At 42.1% G+C, this 22,889-nt stretch overlaps 1 protein-coding gene across 10 annotated transcripts in view; it reads right to left on the bottom strand.

Annotated features, from left to right (window-relative positions):
- NEK11 (NIMA related kinase 11) overlaps positions 1–22,889 on the bottom strand; it is a 246,032-nt gene that overhangs the window by 187,639 nt on the left and 35,504 nt on the right. For 7 of the 10 annotated variants that reach the window (XM_057737893.1, XM_057737891.1, XM_057737892.1 and 4 more), the window contains exons 3-4: positions 15,680–15,845; positions 3,357–3,475 (exon numbers count right to left, since the gene is read on the bottom strand). The exons of 1 other annotated variant lie outside the window; for it this stretch is intronic. In XM_057737893.1, the coding sequence (XP_057593876.1) occupies positions 3,357–3,475; positions 15,680–15,845 (285 nt within the window). The remainder of the gene's footprint in view (positions 1–3,356; positions 3,476–15,679; positions 15,846–22,889) is intronic. 2 more of the 10 variants (XM_057737901.1, XM_057737900.1) reach the window with 2 other exon arrangements.

Consider the following 22,889-nt stretch of genomic DNA (forward strand, 5'->3'; position numbering starts at 1 on the left):
GCTGAAAAGTTCTGACCCATCTTTCATTATATTCAAAACGCACCTTGGTGCAAATATCACTTCTTCCAAGAAGCCTTCATTGATTCCCCCAAGTAAAAACATCCCTCTACTGATCTCTTTTAGCACTTAAATTGTACTTTTCTTGGCACTTTTATCATCTGTTTTAAATTGAGTATAATTTACATTAAAGTGCATAAATCTTAGGCTTGATGAACTTTTACCTGCCGAGACCAGCTCGGCAACTCGAGGTGAGTGACAGTTGCCGCAAGCTTGAAGAAGACACAGACACAGACTGAAGAGAAAAGCTCTCGGATCAAGAGCCCTGCTGACTCATCCCAGGTTGCTTTTATTGAGTTCGTGGGCTACCATTCTCAGGTTACACTCATAAACAATCAAAGGCCTCATATAACTGAGGCAATTATCTTTGTTTACTTCCTGGGTCCGAGTTGAGCAGGTGTGGATTTGAGCTGGGCCTGGAGAGCAAAACAGCCCTGGGGGCAGGAGACCTCTCTCAGATATTGGGGGTCGGTGCCCCACCCCTGTTGGCCCCTCTGCGACTGTGCCTGTCTTAGGTTGTTCCTCCCTTGAGGAATCTTACCCGTCTCTGGCTAACCAGCCATCCTCCAGGGCCAAACAGGGTGATATAAGGAAGGCTCTATGCACCACCCCTGTTGGCCCCTCTACGGCTGTGCCTGTCTTAGGTTGTTCCTCCTCTGAGGAATCTTACCCGTCTTTGGCTAACCAGCCATCCTTCAGGACCAAACAGCGTGATATTAGTCTCCACGCCCCGCACCCTCAGCTCCTCCACTGCTCAAGCAGGACATTCTGAATCCCATTGCTTGGCCCACATACTTCAACATTTTCAAGGTTTCAGAAAGGTTCCCGAATGTCTTCCCACATTTACCTACACATTACACCTGTAATCCTCCACCCCGATCACAACGTAGAACATTTCCAGCATCCCAGGTTTCTTTGTTCCCCTTCCAGTCGAAGTTCCCTTCCAAATGTAACCTCTATTCTGACTTACCCGATATTAGTTTTGTCTGTTTTTGAACATCATACAAATGGAGCCATATATTAATAGTACCCACTCTTTTGTGTCTGGTTTCTCTCACCCAACATCACATCTCTGAGATTTATCAGATCATGCATATCAATCATGCATTCTTTTTTTAAATTGCAGCGTATCTCACTGTATGATTATACCATGAATTATTTAACCATTTCACTGTAAATGGACATTTGTCTGTGTTTTGGCTATTACAAATAAGGCTTCTATGGTCATTTTTGTACATCTTCTGTTGGACATAGGTACTCATATTCCATCTCAGGAATAGAATTACTGGGTCACAAGGTATTTGAATGTTTAGCTTTGGAGGTACCATCAAACATTTACCAATTCACACCCTAACAGCAATGGAAGATAATTCCAGTAGCTCCACATCCTTGCCAATACTTGTTATTGTCAGAGATTTTTAACCCTTTCTGGTGGCTAGGCCCTTATTCTATATTGAATTACAACCATAAATGACAACACTTACACAGGGCTTGACAGTTTGCAAACTTTCTAAGTGTGTAATATCTCAAAGCATGTTCCCCACAGCCCTATAAAGTAAGCAAGGAGAGTCCCGTTATGATCCCTAGTTTATAAATGAGGAAACAAAGGTTCAGAGAGGTTAAGCAGATCACTGAAGGCCATAATACACACACAGTGGAGACTCTGAACCCTGTATATCCACCAAGCTACACGATTTGCTGTTATCAGGGGACATGTTTTATCTCTGCAAGTTTACTAACAGCTTTCTGAGGTTAGGCTTTATTTTTAACTTAACACTATTTAATGAATGAATGAATGAACTTAAATAAAAAATTGAAATTTCTCCATCTATAGAGAAAAACTTTACAGCAATTGATTACAATAACATAATGAAAGAAGCATCATCATTTGTTATCAGAATCACAAAGGATGATATTTCTGATCCATAGATCCACAAATACCCAAGCATTTAGCCCTATTTAATGACTTGCCTAGAATGCTGAAACATTCTAAGAAAATGTTAGAACAAATTTAAACCCTCTCTTTGAAGGATTATTTTAAGCTCATTTATTTTAACTATTACTAACCATACCCAAAATGTATCAAAAAGTGCTTAGGTTCCTAAATCAACCAGATTTCAGTTTTATATTGTGTACACTGAATACCAAAGTTGGCATCTTTATGTGTGCTGTTTTCCTCACGTCTAAGTTAACAAATATGCCAAGGAATAGTAGGGAAAATAAAAGGAATACAAATACAACCGTATGTACACAGAAGTCTTATATTCAGCAGCTTTGGTAGTTTACTAAAAGATTATTTGATATTCTTTTATCATTGTCTCTTAGGATAGTGTGACACCATTCAAAAGATTGCTGTGAGCTGTCAATAAGTCAGTGGCTATCTGTCTCATCAAGCATGTGTTTCAGAAGATACATGGTAAAGCACAGAATAATCGGATTACTTTTTATGCCATCAGAAAGCACAGATGACACACTGAAGCTATGTGACATTCATGGATAGCCAGGCCTTGGTGTCCCCTACAATGTCCCACTTTTGTTCAAGAAGAATGTTCTCACACGCTCTGCCCTCTCCTAAGTTGAAAGCTAACATGGACCCCTCACAGTGTCCACTTTGATTTGTCTATGTGTGTTCATCTTTTTAAATGCTTTCATATCATGTTATGGGTCATTTAACATTTAACATCTAGAACACCTTACTTTTGACCTGAAAGAAAAAATACTAAAAAGTTTTAAAATACATTTTTTGAGGCCAAGATTGCAAAGGAAAATTATAAACAATTGAACCCATAAAGCATACTTTGATATTCTTTATCAGATCTTTAATGCCAAAACTGACTCTTGGTCTGAACACTTATATCTTCTGCCTCAATTCCTTAGCTCCTCTTGGGATGTGAGCACAGCTGGATGTGCACTGACACACTCCAGAACAACCACACAATCTCTCTGCAGCATGCTAGGGTATTCATAGCTCAAGCTTGCTGGAAGATGTAATAAATTCATAGCATTCTAAGGTATCTGAGAATTGCTTGTGGCTCACAGGATAGGATCAGATATAGAGGAATGTGTTTAATACAAGTTTCTGTCTTATATTGAAGGCCAGTTTGATTTCTAGAACAAAACAAAAAAGGTAATCAAATAAATCCTCTAGATACAAACATTCGACAGTTTCTCATGGAAAAGCATATCATAGATGTTTAACTATAGTCATTTACCTTTGGACTTGCTTCCTTTCAATTCTACCTCTCAAATTTCATTTTTCAAGTTCAGATGTGACTGTTAACAGGAACAAATGAACATACCTTTCGTGCATGTAGTCAACTCCCAGCAACAGCTGGATAAACCATTCTATTACTTGACTCTCTGGAAAAGTCTTTCCAGCTTCTTTATATTCCTGAATTTTATAGTCCAGATCGCGGCCCTGAAACAAAATAGCATAATTTTTCGTATTTTCCTTCAGTTAGGAATTTAAAGTCAGTCTCTCTCAACAAGATCCACCATTTATCACCGCACAGTAAGGGCACACTGGCCCTCAGGAGCCACCGCTGCACAGACCTCTCTGTGGCCTGACGCTGCCAGCCTCCTGAGCCCTCCTCTCAATCAGGCGTCCACTCTGGCCTATAAAGACTTGAATTTCTAACAGCTCAAGGTCACATCCCCAGGATGACCCTTGTCCCCCTTAAAGTGCCTGCTTGAGGAAACTCAAGGCTGCCGCAAGAACTGATTGTTCAGCCACACCTCAAGACGGAGCCCCTGTCCCCTGCTCTGTGGGGAGGGCAGAAGCCCAGCTGCAATAAGTGCCAGTTAGCAAACCCAGATGGTTTCACAGGAATCAGCCCCTCCCCACTGTCTGTAATATTTCAGTCCCCTGACTCGGCTTAGGCCCCCTCCTGTGTTGCCTCCCTTGCCCCCCACTCCCTTCCTCTCCCTGTAAATCGCCCAGTCACTTTGCACACAGAACAATGGAGCTCAGCTCTTTCCGCTCCTGTCGGTGGCTACAGAAGAAACTCTGTTTTCAGTGCTTTAACAATTGTCCGGCTGTGTTTATCATTGATATCACGCAAGAACAAAATCCTTCTAAAGGGTCTTAACTTTTATTACATTACCTAAAAATTACCTAAAAATTGTCTTTATTACATTACATTACATATTTATATGTACTCTCACAAAACCAAGAATAATTCTCCTTATGCTTAGAGTTTTGTATAACTATAGAACCCTAACATGTATACAGATTAAAAAACACAGTGTCAATAAAATTCAAATTGGTGATGCTAATTTAATATAAAGTTGGTCTTTATATTAATCGGTGATGTTCTGGTGCTTGCACGCGGTGCTGCTGCTGGAGTATAGATTCTTTTCAGTTTGGCAAGCCCTGACTCCCATGTCCTGTAGTTGGCTCACATCTCTTCTTCTCTAGCTAACTACAGCAGCACGCAGCAACACAGCACTGCTGATTCCTGCAGGGCCCAAACATATCATTTAAGTAGTAGCAGTCTCTGTCCTGCTACACACTACTGCTCAGTTACGGATCAACACTTGGTGCCAAAAACTAATCCAGATCACAAATGACAAACCCCTAAAGTTGCCTGGCAGTGTCTGGTACAACACTTTCTGATTATGCTGATTTAATGTATTTCAACTACCATAGAAATGAAGGTACAAAATGTTAAATTCTCTTAAAGGACCCCTATACCTTATCCCTCTTACCTTCAAATACTGAAAAATTAGAGACACTCAAGAAGTTTTCCTCTGAAGAAAAGGATGGGCTAAACTCGACTGGTCTCTGGAGGATGCTACCAACATAGGCCCACAGAGAGAAGAGGTCCTTGCTGCCTCCAGAAGGAGCATCCGAGCCGAATTAAGTTCCTCAGACTGTCCCTGACAGGGTCATCCTCAGACTCAGAAGAAGAGCAACCATTGCCGGTGGGACAAAGAGAAGTTACTGTAATCAAGCAACATGAGGGCGACTGACTGACTTACGTGTGATGCACTTTTATTTCCTTTCAGTGCAATGTGCTAATATTTGCCTAGCATCTTCTCTCCTTCCACACAGGCCATGACAAGTCAAAAGTGGCCTATTAAACAATTCACACCCTCACTCAAACTCAGTATCCTGCTGGATTTTCTGGGCCAAGGAGATAAGGTATGAATTAAATATTTGACTCCTTGTCAAAAAGACCTTCGTTTCCTTCTCATTCTCCATAACTGCCTTTATATCCTCTCTTTTTAATCCTAGAGTTCATCAAAATTCTGTTGGATCATAGACTTATATGTAAGTCATAGTGTCATAACGTTTCTATAAGTTGCACAAAACAGTTTTTGACACTAGATCATTATGGCATCCTGTGAAGCAGACACTGAAAAGCCCTTCAGATGAAAGGTGAGCTGTAAATGTATTTATTTTTCCAAACCCAGATTTCCTTTTCTATCCAAGGGGACTCTAGCAAACCTTTCTCTCACACAAGAAAGAAAAAAAATTTAATAAAAAAACAAGGTCTCCTTTCAATACCCCATTTAGAGTCTCTGAATATGATAAAAACACCTCCAGTGGCAAAGAGGTAATTATCTACATGTTGCCATCTCCTTCCTGAGTAGCTTCAGATAAGAAGAGACAGGAAGAAGGGCAAGAAAGCAGGAAGGAGGGAGGAAAAGGAAGGAAGAAAGGGAGGGAGGGAGGAAGAAAGAGGGAGGAGGGAAGGAGGGAGGGAGGGAAAGAGAGAGGAAGGAAGGAAGAGGGAGGGAAGAAAGAAATGAAAAGAAAAAAAAAAGAAAGAAAGAAAAGCTTGCCTTAAAGAAATATCAATGAAGTTGACAGCTTCAACCCAATGTTTCCTACTTTAGGAAAGTCATACATAAGTACAGTCACCTCTATGGAAATGGCCTTTGTGTATGTAATTGTCTGCCTCAATAATACTGAAATTTGGAGAAATTTGTCTGTATGTTCAAGTAACATTTCTTCAGGAATTTGTCTCCAAACCTCAATGCTGATTTTCATTTCCTATGGTCATTTAAAAACTATATTAGTTAAAGAAATACAAATTCCTACACATTTGTATCAGCTTCAGTAGTTTTCCTTGTGAGTGAGCAGAATTACGTTCCCTGTGAGTCTTGCCATAGAGGAGACTCTCCCATAGTCTATCAGCTCCGTATGCTCACCCCTCAAGTGTAAGCAGAGGTTGCTTGCCTGTTTCCTGCATTGATGTTAAGTGTGTGCACGTTTCCTGTGACTAAAGAAATATATACTTAGACTACTGGGGGGAAAAAAGAATAGGGCCTTCAATACTAGGCCTCAAAGTGAAATGCCAAAAGAGGGTACACAAACACCCCCTTCTCAGGTAGAACTATAAGAAAAAGAAATATACTAGTTCTCAGCATTAAGCAAGGGACGTGTTCTATTGACAAGAGGACAGAATGTCAACAGATTAAATTAATCAGAGACCTGGGTCTCATCCTCCTCAAGTTACTCCCCCTGCAGTTTTCATTTTGCATGTTTATCTGCTAGAAAAACTTTGTTTTGTATTTACTTTGTTCTTTAATAAACACTCTGTAGATTTTTTTAGGATTTAATTAAGGTAGTGCAGTCACAAATTAAGATACAATTTCATATGAAAGAGAAACAATTTTTTGTGAAGCAGTCTGATGTTAATTCAGCAATACAAAAAGCATTTACTTCTTTTGCTAAGCCATCATCGAGGTAAAAATCAAATGTTTTCGATGAAATGTCACACCTTGGTTTAAGAAGTCCTTATTACAATATCTGTAGGCCCATTCTGTTTCCTTGACTTTGTCTCTGAGAAATGTTTGATGATGACTTTTATTGCTAAGGCAACTCTAATGAACCAATATTAATATTGCCCTAAGTCTAGAATGCTGAAAATGCTTTCCTTCACTAATATCACCCCTCAAAAGTTGCAGGAAAAGCCTTGATGTTAAATTCCAAGGTTTCAAAAAGCTGTGACCCAAAATGTGCCGTTTGATGGATTAATGGTCTTGCCTCTTTCTGCCGTCCAAGTTAGCCAACATCAGACTGGCTTTGAAATGCCAAGACCTTGAAGAAAGGAAGAGCAACTCAAATACAGTGTCTGAACTCCATCTTTAATTGCCATTAAAAGGTTTTAAATCCTAAAAGGATTTGATTTTAAAAATTAATCCGTGTTTCTTAAAGTCATCAATAGAAGCACTTACATCCAGTTTAAAAGACAGAGGAGAGCCTTCTCAGAGCCTAAATACAATGAGATTGCAATGCTCAGAGCATATGCAAAGGGCAAAATAATCTCAGGATTTTAGGGCTGGAAGGAGCCTGAAAAATTGTTCTGCCCTACTTCTTCATTTTAAAATGAAAGAGCTGCCCCTGATTAATTCTCTGGGCTGACATCTTAAGATGCAGCTCCCTCACACTTTACATCTCCTTTAAATAAGATTCTGATACAGTGGACCTCAAAATTTTGTATGTAGCAGGCCTACCCAAGTTGCTTGTTTAAAATGAATATTCTGGGCTGTGTCAATAGAGACTCTAATTCAGGAAATTCGGAGAGGAGCAAGGAATCTGTATTTTTTAACAAGCACCCTAAGTGACTCTGGGACAGGTCAGAGACCACACTTTAAGAAAACGCTGCTAGATAATAACAAAAATGGGCAAATACTTAATATCTCATCTACTAGTGGAAACATTTTGTCCAACAGTTTGAAAAACTCCAAAGGCAAAAGATGCATTTGAGAATGTCTGAGTTGAATAAGAATTATTTTATAATGATATGTTTTTAAACTTGTAAATGGAGTTCATAAAAATTTGGGAAAATGTCAAACCACATTATACTCTTAAATGCAAAATAAGATCCAGTTTCTAAATAGTTACTAAAGAATGCCATGTAGGACTTCCCTGGTGGTGCAGTGGTTAAGAATCCGCCTACCAATGCAGGGGACAGGGGTTCAATACCTGGTCCAGGAATCCACATGCCGTGGAGCAACTAAGCCCATGCACCACAACTACTGAGCCTGTGCACCACAACTACTGAGCCTGTGCACCACAACTACTGAAGCCCACACACCCTAGAACCCTAGTGCCACAACTACTGAGCCTGCATGTTGCAACTACTGAAGCCTGCACACCTAGAGACAGTGCTTGGCAACAAGAGAAGCCACTGCAATGAGAAGCCTGCGCAATGCAACGAAGAGTAGCCCCTGCTCGCCACAACTAGAGAAAGCCCGTGCACAGCAACGAAGACCCAACATGGCCAAAAATAAATAGTATAAAAAAAAAATGCCATGTATTATCGTGACATTTATGTCTGATAATATAACTGAGTACTCTTGGGTTTAGGGCTGCTAATTTTCTTTCAAATTCTTTAAGAGTAAGTTTTCTTCCTGTTGAGGTAAATGTACATGAATAAGAATAAAATGGTAGAACTTATTTTTTCTTAAGAAGTGACATGAAATAATGCCTTCATCTATATATCACTGGACTGTTTTTTAAAATAAACTATTTGGAGTGGACGATCCTGATGTTATTTTTGATCACATATTTATACAAAGTCATATATGATAGCTAAAGCCACACCCCAAATGCCAAAAGTTCTAGGTTACAAATTGCTTGATATTAGTGCATTCATACATTTCTCTTAAATGAAGCTAGTTTTCCTCTTCAATTTTTACATCAACATTTTTAAGTAAAAATCAGTGGATTTTTTTTTTTTTTTTTTTTTATTTTTTTGGGGGGTACACCAGGTTCAATCAACTGTTTTTATACACATATCCCCATATTCCCTCCCTTCCTTGACGCCCCCCCCTCGAGTCCCCCCCACCCTCCCTGCCCCAGTCCTCTAAGGCATCTTCCATCCTCGAGTTGGACTCCCTTTGTTATACAACAACTTTCCACTGACTATTTTACAGTTGGTAGTATATATATGTCTGTACTACTCTCCCGCTTCTTCTCAGTTTCCCCTTCACCCCCCGCCCCCTCCCATACCTCGAGTTCTCCAGTCCATTCCCTGTATCTGCTTCCCTGTTCTTGTCACTGAGTTCATCAGTACCATTTTTAGATTCCGTATATGTGAGTTAGCATACAATATTTGTCTTTCTCTTTCTGACTTACTTCACTCTGTATGACAGATTGTAGTTCTATCCACCTCATTACATTACTTTTTTTGTGAAAAGGTTAAAATATTTCATAGCTTAAAGAAAGTAAATGGACAAGTCAAATGACTACTTATGGTACTTACAAAAATCATGAAGAGATCAGTTTAGATGTATAGAAACACAAGATACATGTTATTTACAGTTTTCTTTAGCTGAATAAAGTCTAGACCCGTAGAACTGGTGCAAAGAATTCAGGGAGGCCTACATACCCCAGCTGGAGCTGCCCAGGAAAACCAGAGGGCCCTAACGGGATGCACCTCTCTGAAGGTAACTCTCGTTCCCTTAATCAGCAGGAATCCCAGCAATGCAGGCCACTGAAGGCAGCCCTGATGTGTGGACACCTGGAGCACACACTGGGAAGGATAATGCTATAGACAATGTTCCTGTCCCCCAAAATGCACACGTTGAAATCCTAACCCCCCAGTGTGATGGTATTAAGAGGTGAGGCCTTCGGGAGGTGAATAGATCATGAGGGGGATTAGTGGCTTTATGAAAGAGACCCCAGAGCATTCCCTCCCAGCTTCTGCCATGTGAGGACACAGCAAGAAGACGGCCATCTACAAACCAGGAATTGGGTTTTCGCCAGACACTAAACCTGATGGAACCTTGATCGTAGACGTCCCAGCCTCCAGAACTGTGAGAAATAAATGTGTGTTGTTTATAAGGCACACAGTCCACAGCATTTTGTTACAGCAGCCTGAATGGCCTAAGACAGAAGGTCACTAACCAGCACCACAAAGATCAATATACCAGGAGTGTCTCTCATCCATGGCCTCAGAACAGAGCTTCAGCAGTGGCTCTGAAGGATGACAAAGGATTTGTCGTCCTAACAGTAGACTCAACATATCCAGCATGAAGTTAGAAGGACCCTCCGAGAACTAATAAGCCTGGTGGTGCATGTCATTGCCAAATTCACTTGCAAGAGTCTACAGAGACCCACTAGAGTTTCAACATTATAAAACTCAACACACTTACTTGGTTTATTTAAACAATTTGCATAAATCAGAAACATAAGAGGAGACTTTAAATTTCCTTTTTATATTACAAACAGATCCTTAGAAAGTACTTGCCTGAATGTTGCTATTGGACACATTAGTGTTTAAAAATTTGCATGTTTCCTCCATCTGGCATGAATCCTCACACTAAAGGCTGCAAGCCAAAAACTCAGAGGTAAAACTTAGCTCGCCTTCTAAAAAACAGCTTGGGGAGAGAGTGAGGTCGCACTGAGATAACGAACTATTATAAGAACAGCTTCCATTTTTGACACTTTACTAGGTGCAAAGGTCTGATTGTCCCTTTTTTAACTTTATTTTAACTTATAAAGTTAATAAATTAACTTTAATTTATTATTTCAAATACCTATAAAACGTGATAATGTACTAAGTGTTGTTTATCTTAAAGTTAGGATGAGGTCAGAAAAATAAATTAACTTGCTCAAGGAAATGGACCAAGATTTAAACAGAAGTCAGTGTGATACCAAAGTTCAAACACTTTCTACTATTTCAAACCCTATCTAGTTTCCTATTGATAGGAAATACAATAATTAATTATATCATCATTTTAAAACATATTTGTGTGTACATGTGTTTTTGTGTCTATGTATATGCATGTATTATACAGAGATAGATAAACATACAGGACATAAGTGAGAATAAGCCAAGGGAAGGGGCAGCTTTCATGTACACTATGATGATCTGGTGGACCTGTGCACTGCGAGATGATTACCACAGCCAAGTTGATAGACACATCCAATATCTCACATGGTTCCCATGTGTGCAGTATTGTTAACCATGGTCACCATGCTGTACATCAGATTCCCCAGAACTTGTTCATCTTGTAAGTGAAAGTGTTAGTTTTATGTTTTGCATAATTTACATAGAGAGGCTTGATTAGTGTGTCTGTGTTAAAGTCTATTTTTAGTTTAGGGCCACCATCTGAAACATGTTTGGTTAACATTGTTGATATGAATGATAAAACAATCCACCTCTATTCATTCATGTCCAGGTCGAAGTGGATAATTTCATGCTTGGGAAGGTAGGAACCATGAACTATCTGGCTGACTCAAATATTAAGGGAGGAATAGGAGAAGCCCAAGTAAAACAAAAAAAAGGAGCAGCTTTCCTTATACCCCTGTGGTCCTGGTCCTGGTTGGAATCCAACATTCCAGCCATGTGACTGCCAGAAAATCACTCCACCTACCAAATATAATTAATAGATAAGAATCCACTTCTCCTTGGAAAAGGATGGGGGCATGTTTAGAGGACACAGGAGCCAATCTGAAGGAGCCCCGCCAGCGAAAGCTGGACCAATTCGAGAAGGAAAGTTAATAATGACAGCATTGGGTTGAACCCATAGAATAAAACAAATATCCATGCGTCCACACTGATATAAATAATTGACTAAAGACATCAATGGAGGAGAAGAAACAGTTGAATAGCTCTAACAGGAGAATCCTAATTAGTAAATGTGGAAAGAATGAGAGAAATACATAATCACCATTAGGCAAATATCACAGTAAAAACTGCTCCAGGCAACTACCACTGAAAAAATGCTAAAATCGGGGCATGACAGTATGAGGAGAAACAGGATAGAAGGTTGCTCAGGGAGCCAGGAGAACAAGGGGTGTAACTTTCATGAGTAACAGCGCCCAGCTGGTGGCCTGAGCAGAAAGCCACCTCTACCAGCAGGGCTGGCCAGATGCCCCTTCTCAGCCAGACGTCTCTGCTCAGCGCTCCGTGAACACGGTTGCAGTTTTCTTCTATGACTCTGTTTTTTCAGTTCCACACTGGCCAGTCTCCCTTTTTTGCAGTTCCCGGCTGCCCATTAGAATCACCCGGAGAGCTTTCAAAAATCCTGATGCCTGGGTCATACCACAGACCAATTAAATCAGACTTTCTGGAGGAGGGCCTCAGTCCTCAGCAGTTTTGAAAGCTTTCCAGGTGATTCCAGGGTGCAGCCAAGGTTGAGCACTACCACTATATTGAGATAGTTTTTATTTAGCTATGTTAACATTACAGTGCAGGAAATAGACAAGCCAACCTTTCCTGCTTTCTGACAAAGTGCTTTCGACAAATATGACAGATAGAAGGATCCAGTGTTTAATCTTTTACCATCGGCATTTGACAGAAATACAGTGAGAGGCAGCTGGAAGCAAGTGGTAAAGAATTTGTCAAAAGAAAAGAAATTTCCTGAGTACTAACTTCTTTGTGGCTCACTACATGGGTTCATGATGCGATACAAAAATGAATCAGAGAAAGATCAATTGCACACGACGAGAGTCTGAGATGGATTCCATGATGTATAATGTGAGTTGAAAGGCTATGAGAGCCAGGGATCAGGTGAGGCATGATTTGCAGTCAGGAGTCTTTGTTGGGGGGTGGCATTTCAGCGGGCTGGGAGGATGGGTGAGAACTGAAAACGTGGGGCCAGGAGGAAGGACATTCTGAAAGGGCACAGACGAAGAGGTCCGAAACTGTGGAGGAGGGACAGGGGACAGCAAGTAGCCCCATTTCCCTGGCTGGAAGAGAATGGAAGACACCAATATTTGAAATATTCTGTCACTGGGTAGTTTGGGTACTTTTCCCTGTCAAAGATTTGGTTAGATCCTAACAAGAAGTTGTGAGAACTGGGTTATTTGCTTTTTACACTCATAATCTGATGTGCCCAAAGGGTTGGGTGGTGGATATAGCACCCTCGTGAAAGCATTTATATGTGTGTATTTCAATATTGAAAGGCCCCAAATTAAATTACAGAAGAGGAAACTTGGAGATTAAAAAATCCAGCTATTTCAATGGTGATAACATTTTCTTATGAGGTGCAAGTCTGGCCATCTGCCATTTCCAATATTATTTTGCCTCAATAAAAAGAGGATAATGCCAGGTTTGTGTTGAGTTAAGGCCAAATTTGAATGTGAAGATGAGAAATATCTCGGTTAGCAAGAACTAGCATCATTCCTCGGAGTCAGGGAAGCGCTTCCTGACATCTCAGCAGGTGGAGCGGGGAAGCCCGCAGCTGTTCCGCAGCCGCCGGCGGCCGTCACCATGGCAACCCCCCTGGGGTGGGAGGAGGAGCTCAGCCGGCGGAAAGCACCAGCGTTTAAATAGTCACGCAGAGGATCCTGGATTGGATACTGCGCGAGAAAAAAACCATTCTCATAAAAATGTCCTTTCTAAAGGCATAACTGGGACAAATGGGCTCAATTCGAGTCTGAATTGTGGGTTAGATGGCTGGTCCTCAAACTTCAGTATTCTTCAGCCTCACCTGGTGGGCTTGTCAAAACAGCGTGCCAGGCCCCACTCCCAGAATTTCTGATGCAGTACGGCCGGGGTGGAGGCTAACAACATGTCTCTCTAACTAAATATCTCAAATGATGCTGCTGCCGCTGGTCTGGGATCACAAACTGAGAGCCACTGGGTTACACACTAGCACTGCATCCATGTTAATCTCCTGATTTTGATCGTTGTACTGCAGTTATGTTAAGGAAATGTCCTTGGCCTTAGAACACACTCACAGGAGGACTTAGGACAAGGGGCATCAGGTCTGCAACTTACTCTCCCTCCAGTGGTTCAGGAAAAATAGATAGATAGATAGATAGATAGATAGATAGATAGATAGATAGATAGATAGATAGGATAAATAGAATAATAAAGCAAATGTGGAAAAATGACAATTGGCAAATCTGGATAAAGTGTATATGGGAGTTCACTGTATTTTGTACCTTTTCTAGTACATTAAAATTACATTAAAATTAATAATGAAAAATTAATATAAAGTCATAGCTTATTATCTAGATCTGTTCAATATGGTAGCCACTAGCTACACATGGTTATTTACATTTAAAGTAATTTAAATAAAGTTTAACATCTAGCTCCTCAACCACACTAGCCACACTTCATCGGGTGCTAAAGGGTCGCATGTGACTAGTGACTACCGTGCTGGATAGCACAAATATAGAGCACTACCGTCATCACACAAAGTTCCACTGGACAGTCCGTACTACAGACCAGGAAAGCCTCTTTGGAAAATTCAGTATGCAGACAGCAGCAGCAGAGGCGGCAGTAACAGTCATAAGCAACAGGAGTCAGTTGTTTCCCACATAAGATAGTTTATTAACTGAATGGGGCAAAAAGAAGAAAAGATTAAATTATAGCTGATGGATCACAGTGCGGCTACATTTGTAAATCCCTGCGTTCTGCACAGATCAGTGATATAGTTGCCAGAGTAGCTGTTCTTACCCACACTCCGCACACCTCATCATTTTACTGATTTTCTTAACAATCCGTTAGTTGAAGGAGAAATAAACACTCAGATGTCCTGGTTCTTTTTTCTCTCCTCCTTCAAGCAGAGGAGGGGCAAGATTGGATGGGGAAACTCCTAGCAAGGCTGTGCTGGGGAGACTGTCCTGAAGGGGAACAGCGAAGACCTGGATGATATCAAATTTTCAGATATTCTAACTTGCCTACTCTTCACTCTGGATGATGCCCCAGCTACTGTGTAAAGCAAAGCAAGGCTGGTTTTTGTTGCTGTCTTTACTCCTTCCAATTTGCTTCTCCTCCCTCTCCTTTTCTACATCTCAGACACCCAGCACCCTTGGACCCAAACAGGCCTGCCTCCCACTCTAAAGAACATCTTTTTTCTTCCCAACACCATTTCTCCTGGGCCCCAGCAACACCCAAGTGATGAACTGAATACATTCTGAAGTATGAATAGAACCAGGTTCTCCCAAGGTGCATTTGGCTAACACCAGCTCTCAGAATGTTCTGGGAGATGTTGTCTGAGCAAGGTCATGTTTGGGTATTCTCTTTCTGACCCAACTCCTAAAACTCCCCTGTCCCTAACCACTCAGGAGTGAATGCACAGACCCACATTACGCTGCACCTTGTCAGCCCCTCCCCCCGACACCGTTCTCAGCAGCTTCATGTCCACGTGGGGCTCAGTACAGGGCACAGCTGTTATCACTTGGGGAGAACATGGGATGGCAGGGAAAACGGCAAATACCTGAAGCCATAAATCACATGCCAGTTAATATGAAGGATTTTCATGGGGAAAATAAGCCATATTCCCATTTCCAAGTTTCCACTGGGGAAAATGAACCATAGAACTAGAACCCAGGACTCAGGAGGTGTCCCTCTTCTCTGTCCAGGCCTCCATTATGCCTGGATGTCCATTTAAATGTCCATCTAATAATCAAACTATTGTCGGAGGTTTGGAGGACGCACCCCCCAACACACACACCAAAAAAAAAAATGCTGGATCATTTTTCTTCAGCAATTCCTCCTTAAAATACATTTATTCTGAGTTTTCCAAGAAAGAGAAATCCTTCATCAGAGACAAGTTTGTCACTCTTAGCAGCAAGACACAACATCCCAGGTATTTATAGTTCACCTTGTGGTTGGCTAATTAAACTTCTGAGATGTCTCTTTACAGACAGCTTCTTACTATGAAATAGATTTTTATTAAGATTTCAAAAAGAGAAAGAGGGTCTCACCTCACAGTACTCCGTGATAATGCAGAAATTATCTTGCTCCACAAAGCTTGCATGGAACTTGACAATGGCTGGGTGGTCCAGCTTGGAAAGGAGCTGGGCCTCACAACTGGCCTGCACAGTCTCGTTTGGATTGAGGTCTCCAATAGAGATTTTCTTCAATACCTTTCTGCAGCCAAAAAAATTTTTTTCGCACATTTAGAGCTAAAAAACACATTTGAATAGATATGAACAGTGGTATAGGACCATCTAATTAATGCCCAGACCATGACCTACTCAGAGGTCTGCTATCACCTGTGGCTGCCTGCCTACGTCCAGGCAATGCCCTCCACACCTGCAGCTCTCGTTTGGTCACACGAGGCAGAGACAGAGCTAATCTTGAGCGGCGTGGCCGAAGCGGATCTTCCTTAGCCTCTAAATGTCTCTGTTTCTCCTTGCCTCTCTAAGGGCATCTCCATTTCTATCTTTTTCTGTCTCTGTATGTTTTCTTTCTCTCCTTGTCTGTTTTCTTGTTTCTGTCTGCTTTTCTATTTCTCTCACTGTTCCTATCTTGGTGTCTCTGTCTCTGTCTCTCCCTCTCACCATATACACACATATATGTGTGTGTGAAAATAATATACTTATAAAATCTGTCACTGTCTCCGTGCATCTGTCTTATTCTCTTTTTGACTCTCTCCTTTCCTCTCTGACTCTGTCTGCCTCTGTGTGTGTGTATAAGGACACATGCTTCTCTCTGTCTCTCAGTTCTAAAATTTTCCAAATCCATCAACTTAATATCAGCAGAATCAATATCTATCTATTTTCTTTTTAAAACTATCCTTAGCATATCATACTTTATTGCTACCAGTATTTAGGAGAAGAAAAAAATCTAAAAAACACTGACAGAGGTATTCAAGCATGTGTAAATGGAAAAAGAGCTCATTACATCTCCAAATTATTAATTTAAAAATTGTGATAACTAATGAGGAGTGGACCAAAACATTCTCTCTTCCCATCTACAGAAAGAAACAGACTGAAGAGCAAACCAATTACATGGCCATGGTGTAAACAGACTGCCGGGGAGAAGTGCTTTAGAGCACCAATTATGTGTGCAGACAGATTCCACTGATTGTAAGTGGGCCTGTGCTGCTCACTAAGATAAGCTCCACAGGGCCTGCACTACAAGACATTTTGCAGTAACGTTATTTAAGAGTTGCTACCTATGCCTATTAATGAAAACGAATTTATAGTAGAAACTCTCTTAATTAAAAGCCCTTTAACCAAATCCTAGGTTGACCAGAGCTCTGCAGTCCTTTCTAACAGATGCTGATGGCCGCCTCTGCGCTGGGGATGCTGTGGCCAGCAGGTACTCTCTGGACCACCTTCCAGTTGAGATGTGTGTTTACGCAAGTCATAGCATCTATTCCCAAAACTGTTTATGCCACCCGTGCCCTGTATTATAAATCTGTGACTTAAATATGGCAAACTGATGAAGGATGAGTGAGTGTTGTCTTTGCCAGGAAAACTAAGTCAAACGCTTACCACAAAGCTAAATAATAAGTTAAAAAAAAAAAGGCTGTTAAATAAGTAACTGGTAAGACAGTTTTAAAACATTGGTTTAAAAATGTATAAATCGGGACTTCCTAAGTGGAGCAGTGGTTAAGAATCTGCCTGCCGATGCAGGGGACACAGGTTCCATCCCTGCTCCAGGGAGATCCCACATGCTGTGCAGCAACTAAGCCCGTGCACCACAACTACTGAGCCTGCACTCTAGAGCCCATGAGCCACAACTATTGAGCCTGTGTGCCACAACTACTGAAGCCCACGCACCTAGAGCCTGTGCTCTGCAACAAGAGAAGCCACCACAATGAGGAGCCTGTACACCACAAGGAAGAGTAGCCCGCCCCCCCCACGCCCCCCCACAACTAGAGAAAGCCGCCCGTGCACAGCAACAAAGACCCAATGCAGCCAATAAATAAATAAATAAGTTTATAAAAAATAAAAAATAAAAAAATGTAAAAATCTAGCATTCTGAACTGAGGTTGCTAAATTCTCATTCCACTTTAAAGGTAAAAACTTGGAAAATTTAACTTACTGTGGGTAAGTTTATGCAATAAAGATGAAGCAACCTCTCATCAGAGGACATTAGATGTCAGCTGCATACCAAAAAATGAAAGAAAATGTACAATGGTATGTTTTAAGTTGATGTAAACGTTTTAGCTATGTCATTTCATTTAAAAATTGTTCCCGTATATAACCAAGGACCAGCCTCAATCACGCTGGACAGGGGCCATCCCATTGGTTTTGTCACGTCCTGAACACACTTCCAGACCCTTACTTGATAATGGAGCAGATTCTAGAGAAATTCTTGCTTGGTAATGTGTTCTATAGCGAGACTGTTCTAAAAAGAATTTGGTTAAAAACAACCTCCTGTTATTAAGAGTGGCATCCCAAACTGTTTGGTATACTAAAGGAGCTTGAAACGATGAATGCAGCTGTTTTAACTTCTGAAGATGACAAAGCCACAGCCAAATGAAACCTTCATGGTGCTTTTCCAGTACTTACTGTGTCCCAGCCAACGTGCAGTTGTAAAAGTCTCAGCAGTTAATAAGCAAGGTGATACAAAGCCTCACACAAACTTGCTATATTCTCTTGCTGTGAAGGAACAAATACTATCAAAAGCTTTAAGATACTTATTTTTTCCTTGCCAACCTCAACTGTTGTGCAACAGGGCACAGGATTTTACATATGGTTACCTGAGCCCCATCTGGCAGCCTGATGGTAAAGCATAACATCTCATTTGCCCACAGCTTAGCAGACGAAGGCGGGGCTATGAAGACAGGTGATATCTAATATAATCATCTCCAGCAGATGCGGAGACATTCAGCCTTCCTTACCTAAAACTGATAGAGGAAACTTCTTTGCATGTCACATAATGTGAGAGCCACATCAGCTGAGCAGAGCACAGAAACTTACCAAGTCAAGCACGCTTGCCCTGCTCAGTGACACTCAGCCCGTCACCCACTCCTAAGTCACACCACAGATATTTATTTGATCAAAACTTCAGCTGTTCCGGAGAAACTTTTCAGCAGCTGCAGAAACAGGTATCCCTTCAGACTCACTCATTTTGCAAACTTTCTGTTCTCCTTCCCAAGTGGCATGTTTCTTTCTAGAATCAGTAGCGAACTGACAAATTTTGGAGAGTGACTGGAAATTTGCGATAACTGTAGCTAATTTCATTCCCTTCAAATTGGCCCACCTTCTGTACAAATGGGGCAAATGATATCTTTGAGACGTTCAGGGTTGTTTTTCCCCAAATTTCCCTGTAGCCTTTTCACACATTTCCCATTGAACAAGCAGCACAGGCTGCCTCAGGAAAAAGATGACATCACAAACTACAGAGAATGTGAGTCGAATCCCTGGCTTGTGAGTTTTCAAAGGAGAGACCAAGGCCAAAGAGAAAAGATCTGGAGGAGCACCTGACCAGTGGGGTGAGGGTCCTCCCTGCCCAACCCTCGGGACCGGATGGAGAGGAGGCAGAACATTAGGCACTGCTGAGCCCTTGAAAATATGCATGTGCCCCAGGCTGGGTCCAGGATGGGTAGAAATAGAACTCCCAGATGGGGAGGGGAGCTCCAGGGCAGAGGCCCTGCTGTCTTTTCCAAAGCAAGAACCTCACATTTCCTTGCGTCCAGTAAGGGGTAGGAGTAAAGCAAAGGTCTTCAAGGGGCAATAAACCAAGGGGCCTAAGAATTCTGGAATCTCGGTGAGGAGTGCAGAAGCACCTGCTGTGTCTGCAGTGTGATTGGTGACCCCTGCCCTTGGGTCCCCTGGGGAAGACAGACAGTAAACAGATCAGTAAACAGGCAGTAAACAGAAATGTGTATACATGTCTATGTTTGTATTTTCTAAAACTTCAAATCTAGACGAGTGCTATAAAGTTAGGGTAAGTGAGTTCTGAGGCCCTCCTGATTTAAGCTACCATGACCCTCTGATTAGATCAGCAGCTACTGCACCCACTGAGGGCAAAGTCACAGGAATTAGATTTTTTTTTTTTTTGCCTGTGTTTGTTTGTTTGTTTAATTTATTTATTAGCTGCATTGGATCTTCATTGCTGCACAGGGGCTTTCTCCAGCAGTGGTGAGTGGGGGCTACTCTTCACTGTGGTGCACAGGCTTCTCAGTGTGGTGGCTTCTCTTATTGCGAAGCATGGGCTCTAGGTGCACTGGCTTCAGTAATTGTGGCACACGAGCTCAGTAGTTGTGGCTCACGGGCTCTACAGCGCAGGCTCAGTTGTTGTGGCACACGGGCTTAGTTGTTCCACGGCATGTGGGATCTTCCTGGACCAGGGCTCAAACCCATGTTCCCTGCATTGGCAAGCAGATTCCCAACCACTGCACCACCAGGGAAGCCCAAAGGAAATAGATTTTAACCACAGCTTAAATAAGAAAGTAATTTTTTTTGCTTTTTAAAAAGTTCAATATTCACCTGTTTAACAGATTATTAAATCTGCTCAGGACTTTCAAGATAAGAGTTTTCATCCATCTAGCAAGGCAGCAACTATTTTAACTAATCCTTTCTTAAGTAGTCAGCTCTCATTTTTTTTCTAGCTTACAAGGAAATGAAGTTTTATTATAGAAAAATTTAAAAACAAAACACAGTCCACAATCCACCACAGAGATAATCAGCATTAACAATTCTGTGTATTTCCTTCCCATCATTTTGCTACACTTTTTTTTAACGCTAGAGCCAAACAGTCTAGACAATTTGCGTGCTATGTTCATGAGACATTATCAGATGGCAGACATCTGTCATTTGTGGCTGCCCAGCATCTTTAGACAGCCCCTAACACAGTAGTAGATCCCTGGGCCATGGGTCCTGCCTTCCCTAGATAAAAACAAATAGACAACAAACAATTCCTCCATCTCTGCCTGCCTTGAGCTGGGGTGCCAGTGTGGGACCTAGGTTCTGCCAGTGAGCTGGACCAACTGGGGACCTTGCCTTGGTGTGAGCTGTGTGGAGGGACAGGGCGGGCACAGGCCCTCCCTTCGCTAATGCAGGTGTCCCAAGAACAGCGTGGGCCCGGGGGCAGTGGCAGTGGGCCACTTCCAGGGCGTGGTTCTGGCTGACGTTCCTGGAAATTTAGCCTTCCCAGCCCGAAGCCTCCCGCAGCTGTGAGAGCCACCTGGGTTCAGAACAAATCTCTGCCTGCCTCAGCCGTGCAGAGGGTGGCTGCTCATATCTGCACCTGGAGCCCCGACCCCTGCAATCATGCATCACAGGAGCACCATGAGGCGTTCGCACAAAGCACTCACTTTGGGGTGATGAAAACTCAACCTCCAAAAATTCGACTCATTAAGGTTAATTTTTATTCACTTATTTGAGTCTTAAAACTTAGGCTCTTCTGAGGGATTTGGGGCCGTTTTATGGGCAGGCGTATCATGAGAGTGGAACAACATCCTTTTAAAAGTCATTTAATCCCCTTTAATATGACATATAACTTTAAAATATAAAGGGACATGAAAAAATGGCAGAGTGATATTTATTCCAAAAAGTGGCACATTAATGAAAAATGGAAAAGCCGGGAACCAAAGGTACCTAAAGGAGTAGCTGAAAAAAATTGTGTTAGTGGAGAGTATACTACAGATGGAATTTTATTTTATTTCAGTTGTTTTTCCTTCTTTCAGCAATTCAAAAACATTTTTAATGTCTGTGGTCAAAGAAAAGGATACAGTTTCTTTACGGATCCTCATCATATACCATGTGCCTTTGTTTTTAGTAACGAAATCCCTGCTCCCAGCCCGTTTCAGGGCAAAATGCTGATTCACCTGGTCTTTTCCTCTCCACCTCTGATCACAGGCATGTTGCTGTTTTGGGACACAGATGGGGCTGAAATGACATCAGCATAGAGTGCAGGGACAGCAAGCCTCAGGTGCCCACGGCAGGCACCAGCACTAAGGGGCAAAGTCCTTCTGCTGAGCCTGACTTCAGACGCCACACAAGGCGCCAGGCGGCCACTGCCAAATACCTTCACCTCCAAAGTTCCACATTTCTGGTATTTCACCATCTACTGACTGCCTTTGCTAGGCCAAACACAATGCCATGTTCTGAGGATACGAAGATGAAAAAGATAATAAAAACTCCTGCCCTCCAAGAAAGCTCGGTCTCATGGGGAAGGCCAACAAGTATAAAAATAGTTGAACAACTTCATGATAAATACAATAACAGAGCTGGGGATGGAGGTGAGGACCCTGCACTCTCCTTTTAGAAGCGAAAAAAGGCAAAAGCTATAGACTAGAGCCCCAGGACATTCACTTTTGCACACAGAAACTACTTTGTAGTAAGCTGAATGGCCTTCTCCCCAGGTGGATTTCAAGTACCAAAAGAAATGAATTTATCATTCTTTACTGTTTGCCCTGTATAAACTAATAGCCAGTAGGGGGATGTCTATATTTGCATTACTTTAATAGGCTACAAAAGTTAATAAGCATGTGACTTTTCAAAAAAAGAAAACTATTTGAGAACTGCAATATTTATATATCGTTCTTCAGAGTAACACATGCACAGACACACACACAACCACAGTATACACTATGGAATGTGGAATGAAAATGTTATAGGGAAGGGTATTTCTTAAAAGATCTAAAAAACTGGCAGGTACACAAACCACTCCTTCCTTCCTCCCCCCCCCTCCGCCCCCACCATTTATCTATCCCAATTTTTATCCAAAAGAAAACATTTGAGCTTTATATAACTAGACTTTAAAAGATAATGTGAGTACTGAACCATGCTCTGTGCTAGAGGACTCTCCCGGTTTGGGGTCCCCAGGAAGCAAACCCTGAGACAAGATTTGAGGCAGGTAATCAGCCTGGGCAATCAGAGGGGGCAGGAAAGTGAGGTGAAGGCGGGGAGCCATTCAGGGGCCTGTTAGCGAGCCAGTTACCGCTGTGGGCAACTGGGCTTAGCTCTGTGGAGGAGCCCCGGGGGCAGGCATAGCACACACCTCTGGGCTCCTCAGCCTGAGCTGGGGTGGGGACCAGCTCCCTTCACCCACTGGCTCAGGCTGCTCCTGAGGGTACCCACTCCCCCACTCCCTGCCCTGACAGCCGGGGAGGCTTCAGGCAGACCTGCCTGTGAGGCAGATGGAGGCTGGGTCCTGTACAGGAAATGCTAATTGGCCAGGGGCCACAGAGGCAGGGGGTGGGAAGTGGGGGGGGGGGGGGGGCAACACCAT

Source organism: Hippopotamus amphibius, chromosome 6, assembly GCF_030028045.1.
Source record: "Hippopotamus amphibius kiboko isolate mHipAmp2 chromosome 6, mHipAmp2.hap2, whole genome shotgun sequence".
In the NCBI taxonomy this organism is placed as follows: Eukaryota; Metazoa; Chordata; class Mammalia; order Artiodactyla; family Hippopotamidae; genus Hippopotamus; species Hippopotamus amphibius.